Source organism: Copadichromis virginalis, linkage group LG7 (assembly GCF_057382275.1).
Source record: "Copadichromis virginalis isolate Kocher_CV1m ecotype Utaka linkage group LG7, C_Virginalis_male_GT1.1, whole genome shotgun sequence".
In the NCBI taxonomy this organism is placed as follows: Eukaryota; Metazoa; Chordata; class Actinopteri; order Cichliformes; family Cichlidae; genus Copadichromis; species Copadichromis virginalis.
In genome coordinates this window covers 55,614,378-55,632,204 of record NC_140624.1, presented here as the reverse complement: position 1 = coordinate 55,632,204, position 17,827 = coordinate 55,614,378, and the positions used below count along the sequence as shown (strand labels likewise).

The 17,827-nt window shown below is 39.9% G+C and overlaps 1 protein-coding gene across 5 annotated transcripts in view; it reads right to left on the bottom strand.

Annotated features, from left to right (window-relative positions):
* Positions 1-17,827, bottom strand: part of arsb (arylsulfatase B) — a 41,970-nt gene that overhangs the window by 9,473 nt on the left and 14,670 nt on the right. For 2 of the 5 annotated variants that reach the window (XM_085464295.1, XM_085464296.1), the window contains exons 7-8: positions 13,315-13,428; positions 12,323-12,381 (exon numbers count right to left, since the gene is read on the bottom strand). In XM_085464295.1, the coding sequence (XP_085320421.1) occupies positions 12,323-12,381; positions 13,315-13,428 (173 nt within the window). Of the gene's footprint in view, positions 1-10,704; positions 12,382-13,314; positions 13,429-17,827 lie in introns of those variants that run through there. The other 3 variants (XM_085464293.1, XM_085464294.1, XM_085464292.1) reach the window with 3 other exon arrangements.

Below are 17,827 nucleotides of genomic sequence, written 5' to 3'. Positions count from 1 at the left end.
TCTTATGACCATGCTAGTGAACTATAATGCACCAACTGTGCATGCCTCCTTTTAGGCGGCCTTCTCATGGACTTCAAAGAAGTATGAGAGGAAAAACCACCAGCCTTAGTGTTTGCACACCCCACTTAAGGAATCTGAGGAGGTAGGTGGGGTGGAGAGGGCACAGGTGACTTTCAACCATGACACTGGAGTTTGACTCATAAAGAGGACCGTTTGTAAATGTCACTTTCCCTCGCTGTTTTCTTACTTTGGTCAGTTTTGGGAATGTCAGTTAGGAAAGTCATAGTTAGGTTTAAAAGCTCTGACAACATTAAAGACACATTAGGAAAGGTCAGTCTTGTAGACTACCACAGTGCCCTTCTGAAGTTGTGTTTACAAATCAGAAGACAGGACAAGGAACCACCGTTCATTAGTTGTTAAATAAGGGTTGTCTAAAAGTTATGCACACATGAAAACAGCATTAAAGATGGCTTCCAAGCATGAAAAGTAAAGCCAACAAGAAAGTGTCTTAAATATGCATTCCTTCCAGTGGCCACCAGGGCATAAACTTATTAGCTAACAACTTTAGCTTTACAAGCTAGCCTATGAGCACATTTTGCTCACAAAATCAGGTTTCACCGAGAAGGTGGCAGAGAAAAGCGGTCATCTCAAGGTTTCCAAACAGGACTTCACTTAAGCTACAGCCATCTTTTAGCCAAAAACACTGTTTTAGTCGTCAGTATCAGACCAGATTACAACATTAATGATGGTAGTTTAGGAAGTAGCTGGTACTGAAGTTCGTTAATCAATTAAAAAGTGAAAGCACTAAGATGGAGAACGGGGGAAAATATGTGATCACATGACAAAACATCTCAGTTGCTTTTGTGTCAGACTGTGAAAGACAGTTCTCCTAGCACTGATCAAGCAGCCTGTCTCCGAGGCCATGCTATGAAAAAAATCAACAAAAGTCAGACTCACGGCTGCTTTCAATTCAATACTCTTTTTAGAAGCTTGGAATGGAAACGGTATAACGTAATGTGACCCACTTTGGGTTTGTCAAGATTTTAAGACTGTCTTCCTCACATTACGTCAACTTTATAAGCAAATAAACAAACTTTAGGGTAACAAGAGGCATATTAAATAAAACCTGTGATGTTTGGTTTCATAGAGCGCTTCCTCCTGGATGCTCCTGTTGAAAGTTTTACTGGCCACACTTGCAGACACAAAAGAATACAATTGGTGGTGGTGAGGTGGGGAGACAAAAAAGGAATAAAAAAAGAGCACAGATTGTGGAAAAACAGATGTGTGAGCGAATGATCTAATGTACACGTGCAGCAGTTACAGTAGTCCGAGGAAGTGCCATGCAAATAAACCGGCCTCGTTATCTCGGCCATCTACACTGGAGGATATCCACAGCAGGCCTCTGCTGGAACAAACTGTATTCCAGATGTTAATCCCAGCCTGCTGGAGTCATCTGGTTTAACCTTTGACACGGGAGCAGCCGTTCAATTAGTGGATTTCACACTCTGGTCATAGTGACACTATGGTCCTGGCTTTGGTTTCAAGCAAACACTGATAGAGCCCAGGTCTGATTTCTATCAGCAGACCACTCGGCAACATTTACTCTCACAGTATTTATTTAGGATCCAAATGCACAGGGAAGATGTAGATCAAAATCCTCTACTGAAAATAGCCCTCATTCCAGGAGAAATATACTGACCAATCCCATAAACTGCAGCCAGAATCCTGGATTAATGACAAAGGCACTACCATCAAAGCTCAGAGAGGCACGAAAGGCAGATGATGTGGTCTGCGTAAATGGCTTAGCAGTTAAAGCTCTTGTTTTATGTTTTCGTATCGTGCATTAAAAAGCATCGCCAACTGCATCATCTGCATCGGTGGGAGAAAGGAGGCAGGCAGTGTCTTTTTTTCCCCATGCTTTGAAAGTTTACCATTTAGTCTAGGAAAGGAGAGGGAAAAAAAGTAAGAACTGTTCCAAAGGAAAGAAAAAAAATTGGTAGAATTTTGCTTTTCTTGTGGCCTGAATGGGGGGAAAAGGAGAGTTCTGCCGGGTTGTAACGAATGAAGCTCGTGCTTTTCTTTCCTTTTTTTAATGGGCCAAACACAGAGCCCTGAGGGACCACGTGTGCTGGCACATAAACTCAAACCACTGGCAAGCCCTGACAGTGGACCTCAAGCAACCGCTGTCTTTAATGCTGCAGTCATTCATTCACTAAGCATCATTAAGTTACAGAATATAAACAAGACCTTCCCAGCTATAAAGTGACAACAATACTATGTATTAGAGCAAAAAACAACATTTTTGAAATCTATTGTGTGCAGAGAGCTCAAAAGCCAGTTGTCGCTGCTCTTTGTCCCTCTCAGGCTCTGGTTCAGAGGTTTCAACCGGTTCTCAGGTTTACTGCTGAAACACAAGCCAACGATCTGTGTAGCACTTTGTCAAGACCGCTGACAGACTTTCTCTTAGAGTTTCAATAGCGTAGCAACTTTAAACTTTCAATATGCCCACTGACACAGGAAATCCGGGCAGGGATCAGGTGTTTGGGGTTAATGACGCCTTTTGATGGCACGTTTTCATTGAAAAAATATTAATAAAAATCATGCTGTGTTGCTTTAGAGCTAGATCACACAAAGATGAATCAGTTATCAAAGATTCTCAAATGTGATTTGTTGCATATCGACCTCTTTGACAGTAAACTGACTTGTGACTATTGAGCAAACAAGACCTGTGTGACATTTCCCATCATCATCATCACCACCACATGACATTTTAAGGACCAAATGCGAGTTTTAAGGTTTCATGGTTCTTAACAACTTGCAAACAAGGTGTAACAAAACACCAAGAAAAGAAGGGATTTTTAATTTTTAAAACTGGAATTTGCATAAATGGGTACAACTACTGATGATCGTTTTATCTAACCTTAAAAAAATAAAATAAAATAAAAACCTCAAATTTACGCATTTTATTGTATCGCGTGCGTCATCCGCGGGTGAGACTTTTAATAAAAGAACTAAACCCAACAGACTGGTGTCACAGTGACATCATTTTGGGGTCCCAGTGCGCTTCATTACATGGCAAAGAAACCGACTACTCGGCTTTTCTGCCACGAGTTTCCCCGTCAGTGCTCCGAGAGAAATACAAAAACCAGCCAAAGTCCCGTGAAAGTCACTTACGTCTGGAAGAGATTCTCCACTTTCAGGCTTGTTTCAGAAAAGAATAACCACTCCATTGTTAAGGGAAGAACAGTACTGTTTAAAACATTCCCCCTTTGCGCACGTACTTACGTGTAAAAGCTGCAGTCGGCGCGGATCTGGAGCTGTGAAATCCTCACAGTGGGATGATCTCTTTTTGTGCCTTCTCTGAAGTTTGTGCAGGTTTTGCCTTGACTATCTGTTTCGATTCGAGTTTGATTTTCTCCCTCACAGACTATTCATCCTACTCCACGTTTTCACCGGAGAAGAATGAATGGCTCCCTGCGTCCGACCCTCTACCCAGACAGGACTGCTGTTAGGATGGATGGGAGTGACTGCTCCGCTAGAGCCCGCCCCAAACCCACCAGTTACTGCCTCTCTGCAACTCTCAGCGGACTCTTGAAAACCGATGATAATTTTTTAATTGTATTAAATGTAGTCTAATGTGTCACCAATATATTTCTGAATTTGGTGTATTTTCATTTTTTTTCACCAACTAATTGAAAAACTGGACAAAACACTGTATTAATAAGTATTAATATCAGAAAAAATACTTTCTTCACTCAGGGGTCGTATATCAGCCTGTAAGCACCAGGCAAAACATTTCTGCCCAAAATGCTGATTTTAGCCAATTTAATTATATGTAAATTTTTCCATGTTTTCTTACATATGTACAATGTAAAATGTTACATTTAATGAAATTTGGTCAAATGAAATGTACGTGATTGGTATCCATTTAGTTTATACCGAGTACATTTTCCTAAAAGATAAAGTATTTGAATACATAAACCTTTGAGTTTTATATGTTTCAGTTGCATTTTAGTCAAAATTATTGCTTCATGTTTACTGAGAGTGAACAATCTTGTTTTTGAGTAAAGAAGATATCTAACCATTATGATTTAAAGTAATTTAAAGCAGTCCTGATGTGTGTTTCCTTAATTTTCTGTTATAAATAGATTATTTCAGAGGTGGGTGCTAATATTAAACATTGCTGAAGTTTGAAATAATGAGGTCAGAGTATGTACCAGTAATCCCTGTGAGGCCAAACCTCAGGCAGCAAACTCTTAACTTTTCTAAATTTGGACCTTTATGATGTCACACAGAGGAGCTATTTCTAATATGGTCATTTCTAATAAGGCCTACCCACCTGCTGTTCAAAGGGGCAACTGGGTGTGTGTGTGTGTTCCTGTCTAGCTATCTTTGTGGGGACCGAAATCTGCATCCTACTATACTTGTGAGAACCAACAGTCACTTGTGAGGACACACTCGCCGGTCCTCACAAGTTTGAAGGCCTTTTTGAGGCTCAAAATGTGGTTTTAGTGTCAGGGTTACAATTCGGTTATGGTTAGGCATTCATTTTTAATGGTTAGGGTGAGGGGCTAGGGAAACCATTATTTCAGTGAAGGTGCTCACTAAGATAGCTGAACGGGCTGTGTGTGTGTGTGTGTGTGTGTGATTGTAATTAATCCCCCACTAATGTGCATGATAGTTTGTTAAATTCTAAGGATGATAATCTGTTTGGGATATTTTCTTTTAATTTGGATCTGTTATTCCATAAAGGTTTTTGCATCTAGTTACTTCCCTCAACTGTATATGAAAAACGTAGCTAATATGGGAATACCTTAAAGCTGCATTCTCTTGAATAACTAATAGGAGGAGACTCATGGAGTCTGAAAGGAGATTTACCCCTTTGTGTTACACCTATGCCTTAGTTATGTCATAACAGCTCATAATTATAACCTCAATATAAAGACTCACATATGTCAAAAAATTCCTGGAGGGAGATTTCGGAAACTATTGGAATGGACAGGAAGGAACGTATGAAAAGAAAAACTGATCACAACAAACAGTGGGGATCCAGGAGGGACAAAGTCCCAGGAATTTATCTGTTTCTAGCACCGCAGAAAAAACAAAAACAAAAAAACCCCCGGATGTAACGGAAATCATGCACAAGCATGAATGCTGGCGATGGCATCGGCCACTACGTGCGTTACACTGTAGGCTCTACAAAGATTCACAGCAGTAGTCTAAGTCTACAGTTATACTTTCCGTGTTTGTGAGTCTGTAGGAATCAGCGACATAGTGTCCTCATCAGACAGTGAGCGTGGGTCCATGTGGACTTACCTGCCAATCTTTTTAAAACTGTGAGACTCGTCTGTGGAGATGTTACATTACAATGTACCAACTGTGCAACAGCTCCAGGCAGTGGACTTTTTAGAAGCATAGCAGCAATCGCTTCTTGGCTGTAATTTTTTCAAGCTGTCCATGCCTGTGTCCCCAACAGAGTTTAATCAAAGCTTTAGAGAAAACAAGCATTCAGCTCACTGGATTTATGATGAAACACTTTCCAGATGAGTCTATGGTTCTAATTGCAAGTCTCATAACAACACCATCTTCATTGTGTAAATTATGGTCCCTATTAAAATCAAAAGGTGGAAAGCAGGGTATTTTTTTTTAAGAATGGGATTGCTTTGTATGTGACACAATAAATAGCCAATAACAAAGGACTCAACACCTATTAAGGATATAGCAGGTGGGTGATATTCTTTAGTCAAAAGTGAACAAGGGCATATTCAGTTACTGCAAGTTGCTCCTCCATGAGGATTTAATAAAAAAATTAACAAACACCAAAGCTGACCTCCCATGACTTACTATGTAAGACAAATAGGACACTATTACAGCTACAGAGTTTATATGGTTTCTATCCATATTTTCTGAGTAACTCCATTGACCTTTACTTGTAACATAAAAGCAAAAGTCAAACAAGTAAAAACTCAGTTAAGGTTAATAAATGTGAAATTTCTATGTTTCTAAAAGGTGAACTGTTTCCCAATTAAAATGTCCGTTTATTACACTCACTTTGTATCGACAAATCATTCACACAGTATTACTGTGGCTACCCGTCACATTCTCTCTAAATCTGAGGCTCAACCTTGACTGGGAGGCTAACAGCTGAGTCTTAGACACATTATCAATCAATACAGAAGGGTCACATACTGAAGGTCCAACAGTCTGAAGGCTACACAGCAGAGAGCCATACTTGCAATATTTTCAGACATGTGAATGGACCATCTCGCATCTCCAGTCTTATATTCTTTTCATTGTCAATAGAATTATATGTTGAGTTAGTGTAAGATTGCTCAGTCAGTTCATTTGAAGAACAATAGTTTCAAACAGTTTTGTATGTTTGTGTGCACTTTGCACAACAGTGAACAAGTGTGAATGCACTATTTTGAGAGTGTTGTGACTAGGAGGGGAGCAACTGCTGCCAGGACTTCAGTGCCCCACCTATTTGTGCTTCTTGGTCAGTCAAATGAAACTGGAATAAAATGGAAACACAAGGGAAGTCCCATGACTCGGTCATGGAGTTTCTGGCTAAACAACTGCAGTTATTGACAATGATAGCAGCCCTGATGTTATCCTTTCAGTTCTTGGGATCACTGCTACTCTGACTGACCTTTGGTTTGAAAGCCAGACTGAAAGTGCAAAAATTCACTGTAGAAATAGTTTAACTTATAATCTGTAAATTTAATTTATCTAGTTTGATCTACAAGGTTAGCTTCTCTAAGATCTGAGTGACTTTGTACCAGGAATCCAACTCTTCATCAATGAACGCACAAGTTTAGAACTTGAGATAAATAATGAATAATTACAGAAAGGATTTACATCGTAGAATGGTTCTGTTGTTAACACCATGTAGAGGAAAGGGTAGCCTAAAGTGCTAAACAGAGGCAAAACAAGTGAATTACAAGTTTGTGCAAAAATGCACCGCACTCAACGTGGTCTCCAGTCTGTTCAGTGCAAAATCTTGTATGAGAAGCAGCAATTAAGAAGTTACATTTAGAGGCTTTGTTTTTTCTATAAATAGCAGCCCACAAATTACTGTGTTCTTCCTTAGCATACACTGCGACAAGTGCTAATTCCAGAGAGGACATAGGGAAAAAGGTGGGAAAATGTACAAATGTTTCTGGCATATTTGCAAAATAAATACATCCAACAGAAAATAAACAATAATTAGCATATCACAAATTGCATGAAAGTTTCTGATAAAGTTTTGGCTCCTCTAGCAGTAAAGGCCACCATTTGAACCAATGAAATACTGCACAGTACTGCAAGTAATAAAGTTTATTTATGAAGTGCTTTCAAACAATTCAGAAAGTCCCGCACTGGTTTGCTTTTGTTCTGGTGCTTCGGCCGAGGTTGTGTTGGAGTCTTGTCAACCCAATCAGCCTCATCAGCAGCCAGTATGCAAGGACCACCTCCAGCACTCAGCTTCTCTGCCTGTCTCTGAGATTTATTGTGCAACTGCGTTCCTGCAAACTGATGTTGTAGCTTCCCGGTATTCCCTGTGTGGCTAAAGAGCAGTTCTCTTACCAGGACTACTTACCTGTCTCGAGCTGACCAGTTCCTTCTGAAATACTCACCTCAGCAACTCACCTGGCTGTTCACCCTCGTACGACCCCAGCAGTCCCCCTGTGAGTATCATCCTTGGCATTGCAAAATAACCAACCCCTGTTGTATTGAAAACAAAAAAAAAACAAAACCTTGGAACATCTCTTTGTAATCTCTCCTAATAGACTTATCTGGAATAAGCACTCCCTTTTTTCCAGTCAAACCACTCCCAGTGACCTGATGCATCTCTCACAGATCGCGTCCTTTTAACCCTTGGTAAGTCTAAAAAAAAAAAAAAAAAAAAAAAAAAAGTACCCCTTATGAGGTCCTAGAGCCAAAAATCGACCACGCCATAAAAAGAGCTATAAAAAGATTATACATTAATATTTTTTTCCACTTTAAATTAGCCAATCTTTTAGACCTACTTCTCCTTGAAATATTCATGTCAAGTTTTAATTACATTTCGCGGATTTTAACCCTCTATATCCCGGTTTTGTCACATGAGCGCACGGCCGTTTTTGGCGAAAAAAATGAAAAAATTAAATATTTTCCATAAAATACATTTGAAAGTTATATTTTATTGTACTTTTAATTAGGCCTTTGGATGGACTAAAGATTGGCACCAACATTCATTTCGATCGCCTTTTATTTATTTTTTTTCAGGACCAGAAAATGGTCTCCAGGCGGCAAATGCTCCTCCTCTAGGCCGAAATAAGTGCATCTTCCCGGGGTATGTCGCGACGATGACCGGGGCACGATCACCGGGGACTCCTTTTTCCAGCACACACGTACGATACCACGTGACAACAAATACGTCATTTCCTGTTGACTAAAAAAAAAAAAAAAAAAAAAAAAAAAAAAAAAGCACCCTCTAACGGTCCTAGGGACCAAAAAATGGTCCGCCCGATCAGCGGGCGAAGCCGCTGCTGCACGCCGGAAATGAGGCTTCATTCCCCGCAGGTCTGTCTAAGCAGCCCGCTGTTTTCCAGCCCCGGGTCAAATGTGGAGCAAGGGCGCCACCCGGTGGACAAATAAAAAAAATTTACAATTCTAAGGCCTCTTCTTCAAAACAAAAACGAAACCTAAGCCATCACCCAGATGTTAACGGTATAAATCCTGCAGTGAAAAAAAAAAAAATAGCGTTTATAATGGGTTTCAATGGGGCGATTTATGGCTCTAGGACCTCATGTGGATGGCGGTTTGTAGCTTAGCCACTTTAAGCTAATCTAATAAACGGAGACGGCAATTCTAAAGAAAAAAGAAAAAAAAAAAAAAGGGTTGGAAGGTTTGGCTATATTCTATTCAACACAGTGAAAATGGCCTAATATTAAAAAACGCTGTGGATGAAAAATGGCTGTAGGTCCTACAGAGGGTTAATGCGCAAGTTTTTCTTTGAATGTCAGTAAATTTCGTTGACCGAGGTAGGAAAAGATACAATAAAACCAGAACAATACAAAACCATCTTAAGCCACATAATAAAAGTAAACCGATAGCTTTAAAAAATAAAAATAAAAACAAGACTGTGGTCCCAAAAGTTCATTGGCAGGAAGCTAATGAGCAAATGTTAGCTTGTTAAAGCAATGTGTTAGCATTTAGCTGAGAGCGCCCCAGTGCTAATGCTAGGTAAAGCCCAACAGAGCTGTTAATGTGTATATAAATTACATTAAGTGTGATGTTTTTCAAAGTCCACTGTTTGCTGATGTAATGTGATCATTTTATTTATGTAAAGTTTTTAAAATTTCATCGATATCCCACACAAACACCTTTGCGACCCTCAACAACATACGGTACAAAATATCTACATAGCCGTTTTTAATTAGGTGCGATAAGCCGTTGGGTTTCCCCTCTTCGAGGCTCAAGGTTCAACACATTCCTGACTGCACTGGTCAGTATGATTTTAATCTGTTTTCACAGGCTGGCGGCACAGACAGACAATCTTGTTTGGAATTCTCGTCCCACTTGACTGTGAGACCTTCAGTCTCATCTTGTGAACATACCAGAAAGGAATCAGGGGTGGCAGCCTGCTTTTTTGTATGCATCCCACATGTGCTCACTGGAAAAACATCTGAGCCCAACACTGGGATATCATATCTTTACCCTGTCATATCTTTCAGGGGCATCTCTCTGGAGCCACACATAGCTTTGTCATTGCAGCTGAAAAAACAACAACGTGGGGTGACATCAGAGTCAGCGAATCGCAGTGTTGATACAGCGGAGGCACATCAGAGCTGAAGACTGTGCTCGACACTCACGGTGTTGAGTCAAAGTGCAGAATTAAGTGCGAAAGACACACCAAAACCACTTTGAAAACTATGAGGAGGAGACGAGCTGTGACACCGCAGGGGCACCCTGATCATAATGACACGTAGGGGAAGACTGAGCAGCCTGTCAGGAGGGGCACTTCACCACAAACGGGGCATGAGAAGTGCAAAAGTGGTCTGCAGTGGAGCTGAGAAACTTACAGGCCCTGGTTTTACATGAATTGCAAACACTAGTAACGTCTAATTAAATAGACTATCCCATCACACTGAAACGCAGAGTTTTGATTGTAGAGTAAACTGACAAAGTGACAAATTTACAGCCTCAGCAAAGTAAGAAGCACTTTCTCAGAAACATAAAATAATCATGTGGTACTATGGTATTTGCTGTTACCAAAATCCCAGTTTGAACTCCATTTAACTGCCACAAATGCCATTTTACTTTAGCATGTGGTACCATGACAGACTTAGACACCAAATAAATAACTTAGAAAACAAAAATGTAGAGTAGGTTTTAAAAATTTAAGTAAGAAATTGGCAGTGGACATGGGCATGCCATCTGGGCTGACTGTTATTTAATAAATAATTTAGTGAAATTTGCCCTAAAAAATCTCAAAGGCCACTCATCAATTAAGCATCAAAATTCAGTTTAACTAAGTAGGACTTACTTTGGACCACAGACAAGTGAAGACGCTGAGAAAGTCAATGTAACACTTTTGAATTATGATCAGTTTTGTGCTTTAAAGAGATGATATTGAAGTAAACTGAGTGTATTAAAACAGATAGAAGAGATTTACAGTGTTTTAAAATATACTTTACTCTCAATCAGCTTTATACTGTGCAACACAGTAAAAGATTAATCTCAAAACACTATACTCTTTTATTCCAAGTACTTTTTACTTACAAAAAAGTGATGTCACATATTTAGGCACACCGACCAGGATTTGGAAACATGTTAATAAAGATAATATACTTCATACAGACTTTGTGGTGCTGGTATTTATGGAACAAATATTAATAATTATAAATTAAGGAAGCCAAGGTATCCATTTCCTTATTACAAATTACAAAACAAAAAATCAATCCACTGATTTGCTTTTAGCGTAACAAAAGAACATTTCAAAACAAACCATTTAAACTGAAACACGAGTTCAAACCCTCACAACTTTGCATAAACGTATTGGCATATCCTTCACATTTAAAGGACAGATTTGAGTGGGTAACAGTGCAAGATATATGTTAAACGTCACATGGAGCAAGGAGCTGAGAGCAAACAGCATTGCAGCTTTGGTTTCTATAGTGACAAGTCTGGGAAATGTGACAAACAAAACACGAGCATCATTGACTCCTTAATGACAAATAGGTCTACGGCTCTGTTTTTCTGTAGCAGCAGTATTGTTGTTTGTTGTGCTCAGCTGTCAATCAACATGCAGGGCAGGTTAAGGGTCGCGGCCCACATTCGGACAGCGGCCGCCTGCTCTCAGCAGGAAGCATTTCCTGCTCTAGTCTGCATGCTGCTTTCAGTGGAAGGTCAAACACCTAGGGGTCAAAGGTCAAAGAGGATGCGTATATGAAAGAAATTAGTTTCTCCTGCTCAGATTCTAGACATGCAAATGTATAGTGTAGCTCCCCTCAGAGACAACACTATGCACTTATATACCTCAACCGGTCGTGATCTGACGAAGATTCACTGGTGAAGATAGACAGAGATTAATAATAACTAGTGATTTATAAACACACGGTGAGTGAAAAAGAAACACTCAGTCCATCAGGGGCCCCCAGCAGCCTAGACCTGTTGCAGAGTAACTAAGAGAGGATTCAGGGTCACTTGATCCAGCCCTAACCTGATACAGCCTAAGATAAAACGTCTGAGAGAGCAGATAAGAATCTCTGAGTAAGGCCCAGGTGGATGATAGATAACAAATAAAACTGGTTTTTGAGTTTTCCAGCAAGGATGGTTGGGGCTAAACATTAGGCTTCCAAATGAATTAAAGTGTCTGGAGTGAAAGATTGCTGCCATCCACCCTCCTCAGCCTTTGCTTTTATGGGACAATTAGCGGTGTTGATTCATTTAAACTAATCCGCTGTAACCAGATTTATGTAAGGCAGAGTAAAGGTGCTGCTGTTAATGACTTTCTGAATTCTTTGGTATTGGCTGTTCCCTTTTAAAAACAAACAAAAATTGTTGTAAAACTTCACCTTTCCCCACAAAGGAAAATTCCTACTGTTGTAATTCACAGTAAACAAAACACTACAATATCGGTAATATCCGCCTAAGCCCAGGGCCCCCAGGCTCCAGTGGGGCCTGGGTCACATCTAGGGTCATCGTCAGGAAAGTTTATGGGCTGAGCACTTTTTTGGTGGTGCTCTAGTCTACAGAGGAGATGCTCGACTACCTTGGGGAACTGAGCAGACACCTCATTTCTCTCTTCTGGATCCTTTTCAATGTTAAACAGCATGACAGGCTTCAGCTGATCTACCTCAGAGGAGCTTGAGTCGGAGGTGTTGCCGTCAGGTCGGGGGAACCAAACGTCACATCCTGGGGATAACAAAAAGGACATTAGCAGTATTGTTAAGAAGGGAAGAAAACCCCATCTGCATTTTCTGTTCAGCTTGTTTGTTCTTTTTTCCTGCCCTACTTATTATAGATGAATTTTATCATGTGCAAAAACTGAGACGCACTGCTAAAATTGCACTTTTCTTATACTAGAATATCTCAGGGATTAAATGTGTAGTTAAACTTCTTTACTGACAGAAAGGGGAGTTTCACTGGTCCGGTCCACTTAAGATCAGACAGAAAAAAAAAAAGAATAATAATTTAAATAAATAAAAATGACCAGGCAACCACTGCTTTTCCTAGTGGCAACAAGGCTGCCATCTTTTTACTCTAGTGTGACTGAGCCATAAGGCAACTTGCTTCTTACTGGTTAGATCGATCACTTAGTATTGGTATTAGAACAATAATTTAAAAAATAACTAAATAAATAAATCCTCCAAGACCCAGAATACATTTTTACCCCCCCATATAAATATACATTTTCCACAGTGTGATCACAATGTAATGGGCCAAGTGGTACCCAGTGGGCAGGGCCACGGCTAATGGCACTTTGGCTCATTGACCAGACCACAGACTGAAGATAAAAGATGGTCTCTGGGTCTCAAAAATGAAGGAAGAGAGAACTATTTTCCTCCTGCACAATGAGGACATGCTGTCAGCTCTGACAACAACAACTTTACCGTTTTACATAAGATATATTCAAATATTTGCTACTACCAAACTTTACTTCATGTATTGCTACTTTATGACGTTGGACTTTTACTTGGGATGGAGTGTTTGATTGTATTAAGTTCTTTTTTCTTTTTAAAAAAAAATAAAGATAAGAAATGAATGTCTTCCTGTGCATTACTGTGTTTCATATTCTACGTCCCACTTAGACTAAATATGACATTAGAAGTGACAGAAGATACTGACCTGGGTACCCAGTCAGTAGCTTCCACTTTGAAGATCGAATGGCTGCGTGAATGGACACATTGAAGCCGGAGTTGGCCACCTGAGCCAAAGTTAACTCGCGCTGCCTGCCAGGACCTGTAGACAGAGGAGGACAGAGGACAGAGCTGATTCAAAGAAACCATCCATCTTAAAAACTACAGTTCGCTGATTAAGATGATATTAGTCCACCCCTGGATACAAAGCGCCTTCTGTGGATCGGAAACCAAATGAGAAGGTGGACTGGCATCAGCATACTTGACAATCACAGTTGGCATCAGGTGAAGGGTGTGAAAATAAATGTATTAATAACAGACTCTTGTGCTGCAAAATCTGCAGTGAAATAGAACAGTTTAAATAAACAAACCCCACGAAAATCCCTCCTGTTCGAGAACAAAAGTTGTTTTTTTTAAATGTATACATTTCTGCAAACACACAGAACTTTGGGCCTGGAGGAATTTGACAGATACGGTGGTAATGTGGTCGACTCAGCACCATTCCTCCATGTTTGCCAAATCTAATGAATAATGTGCTGTTAGTGCAGTTGTGCAGACACAAAGACAGAAACAAGGGTCGCAGTTACCAATGAGCACACTTTTATCAGTTTCATAGGGCCAAAGTAAATAACTGATCTTCCTTTTGATGGTGTAGAAATATCTGCAACTTCCAGTGATGGGAATAACGGCGTTACAAGTAACGGCGTTACTTTTTTCAGTAACGGGTTAAACTAATTACTATTCCTATCGTTTCAACGCCGTTACGGTTACTAACAAGAAAATGCGGTCGCGTTACCATTTTTCAACAAACAGACGGTTGAAGCTGTGTTCAGCTTACTGCACCTTATATCAGTTACACGGAAGTAGCTGTAAGTAATCCGGGCGCTACAGCTTTAAACAGCTGCGCGCGCTCCCGCGGACGGCAATCACTTTCTGGTAGACGATCACTTTTTGGCACAAAAGGGAGCTAAAGGGGCAAAACAATGAGAGAGATTTGTGACGTTTAGCGTGTTTGGAGTGTGTAGTGTTGTGGATAGTTTTGTGTTGTGTGTCAGAATAATGAGGTGACTGCTGTCTCCAGGTATCAGGCTGTGATGTTCTCCTTTATAGTGGACAGAAATTATTTTTTTGTAGTGGCACAAATAATCTGTGCGGCATCTTATTGAATGCAGAACAGCTGATTGTTCTGTAAATAGATTGAAATGGTTATTTAAAAAAAAAAAAAAAAAAAAAGAAAAAAAGGGGGGGTAAAAGGTAAATGGCTGCAAATAACTTTGTTTGCAAAACTTGTGCATATGATTTTAAAATTGACAATTTATATTTGCATTTAAAGTTATGAAATATGATTCAATAAACATGTTTGTGGTTGTTACATTAAAAAACAACTTTTTCTACTCTGATTTTACGTTTTTTGTCCGATTTTAGATCAATTGTGTTAATACAGTATGCCAAAATGAAAACATAACTGTAAATTCAGGCACGTGAGGTTGTGCTGAAAACAATGATACCAAACAAGACAAAGTAAATAGTTTTTAAAGGTGAAATGTAGAGGACACATCAAAAGTAGTCAAAAATAGCCAATTATACCCTGGAGCCCAGAGGGGTAAACATTTTTTTTTTTAAAGTAACGCAATAGTTACTTTTCAAGTAATTAATTACTTTTAGAATCTTGTAACTCAGTTACTTTTTTTGAAGTAATAACTAGTAACTAATCAATTACCCTTTCAAAGTAACTTGCCCAACACTGTGTATTTCTAACCCTTATGGAAAATGTCTCCCAGGAGTGAGTACACATCTCCGCACCTTCAAACACAGGAGATCTGGCCTTCTCAGGTTCATACCGCTGTTGACCCCAACAATATGGTCCTGGTTAGACAGTCAAGTACAAGCAAGTCATTTCAGCCTCCTAACGCTGTCAAAAACAAGCATGTCCTCAACATTCTTCACATAAAGAGAAATCCGCACCCACACAAAGCCAAAGTTCCCCATCGGGGCTTGTTTAATAGAGCCGATCCCGCCGCAGCAACATGAGTGAGGGAATTAAAACATTTCCGATCTCAGCTTTTTTGCGACCACATGATAAAAGCTTCGACAATGAATTCTTTGCTGATCGTTGTGCGAATGACGTGTGGGTATCTCAAACACTTCCAAATGCAGAGCTAAGCTGCTCAGCTCATTTCAGATCAGCATCGCTCACATGGTTGCGTAAGAATGGGGTGTTCAGATTCAGGTGTGAACACAGTTATGTAAGCAGGTGATTAATGATTGACAGGCTTGATTAATTATGCTGCGCACGAGCTTCTTCTTCTATTCTTAAAAAGGGACTGGACCTCAAACCCCAACAGATTGCCCGCAGTGTACACATGTCCATTTCTTACATTCATTCTTTGCAGGACAAAGGAGGCTGCACTCATCTGGATCCACAGCAGGATGACATACAAACAGGAGGAAGGGAGGGAGGGAGGAACAGTGGGAAGAGACCCCGAGTGAGCAAGAGAAGTTTCTAGAGGGAGAGCTGAGGAGTGATTTAAGGCTTGGGTGAAGTCCAGGAATCGTTCTCTCAGCAAGTGAGAAGTTCAGGGACCCCTCTGTGGCCCATTTAGCCACAATCCTTTTACTCACAAAGCGACAGCAAAGAAGATTTTGAAAAAGAGACTTGAAAGGAGTGAAAAAAAAAAAAAAAAAAAAAAGCATGAAGAGGAGAAGGAAAAGGAGAGGGAGGTCTCAAAGAGGGGCTGGGTTATAATAGGAAAGAAGAAAAAGGGGAAAAAAAGAGAAGAATTTCAGCCTGGAAGGGAGGGTGGGTGTCAAAGCGGTGGCCGACAATAAACTTTCAAACATAAAACGTGAGGTTGAAAGCTTGTAAAGCAGTGCTTTCCTTATCAAGCCAATGATCTAAATGTTAATGACCACCAGTAAACTTTGAGGATAATTTGAGCAACACTGGCTGAAGCTGTACAAACAGCCTGTTTCAAAACAGACAATAAATCACTGTTTGGATTTTCTGGAATTATTCGTTTAAACAGGTTTGCGAATGAGGGATTTTATTAAGTTAAAGCTTCATTTACCAATATTTGTATTTGGTTTTCTTCCTCTCAGCTTGGTGCAACCAACTATTACAGCTTTCACATTACATTTTTTCAATGATTGTCAAACCAAAACAAGCTTAAAGACACAAAAACAATCAGCAACTTTAAACTTTTGTTACTCTAGTTCAGTACAAGAGGCCCTGATAAACTCAAAGTATACTCCCTGCTCAGCAATAAACAGCCCACCAAAGACATCAGCAACCAGTTAATCTGAGCCCACGGTTGCCCCTAAAGAACTGCTGATGGATGCTAATATTGTTTTGTTCCTCATTTTTGAGGTCTACTACACATCATTAAAGACAGAACATACTGTACTTTGTAAAAGTCCTGAGCCATCCTTTATTTCTTTATATCTGGCTTCCAAGGACCTAATTTGGTCCTTGATAGTTATCTTGAGCAAAAGTTCTCCAAACTCTTAGATGTTTTCTTGGGACACGGTCTGCTTTTTAACTCATTTTCAGTCTAATCCTGTACACTGCCATTTTAGAAACACACTGCAGGCGGTTTAGTGTCACGTCTAAGCCTAACCTGCATACCTAACACCGACCTATCAGTCAAGGATGAAAAAGACATCTAACTCGAGGAATAAATCAGTATTGTATGAACATGCAACAGACAACTTAGCAAAGAACCAATTTTTAATTGGCTCTTTCAGCACTGTGTTACTGTCAGCCTGTCACAAAAACAGTTTGCTTTCACTACTTAAGTTGAATCTAAGAAAAATGCCAAAGATCAAACAGTTTGACAGGCATTAACTGACAAAAACCTGCCAAACCTGCCATGGTGTGCAGTGTTCCTTTAAAACAATTTGAGGAAAAGACAAGTAGGACAAAATTATAAGAATCAGGCTTTATGGACATGACTTTCAGATATTGTTCATCTGCTGTACACAGTTTTAAGAAACAAGAAAAAAAACAACACAGATACCTAACACAGGGCCAGAGCAAAGCATCTGTCATCAATTCACCCATCTACTGTTCACTGAAGCCTTATCAGAAATGGTCTCTATGGAAAGATGGTTGTCAAAAAGCCATTCTTAAGGAAGGCAAGCAGAGAGAGAAGACTGGGGATGCCAAACACACAAGAAGTGGACTGAAAATCAGTGCCAACGGGTCTTATGGGATCATGAATTCTAATTTCAGTCAGTAGACGTCGACAGTAGAGGCCCGTGAGTTTATATGCTCATCTGTAACACATGGTTGAGGCTCTTTCATGGTTTTGGGCTGCATTTCATTCAGTGGTTTTTAGGAAGAAAAATGAAGGACTTTCGAACGAAGAAAAGTACCGTCAGATTTTCATCCATTGTGCAATACCATCTCCAAAGTACCTGATTCACAATGGCTTCTTTTCAGCGTGACATTGATAGCAGATAAACTGGCAATACAGTAAAAGCATACCTGGAAATACACATGC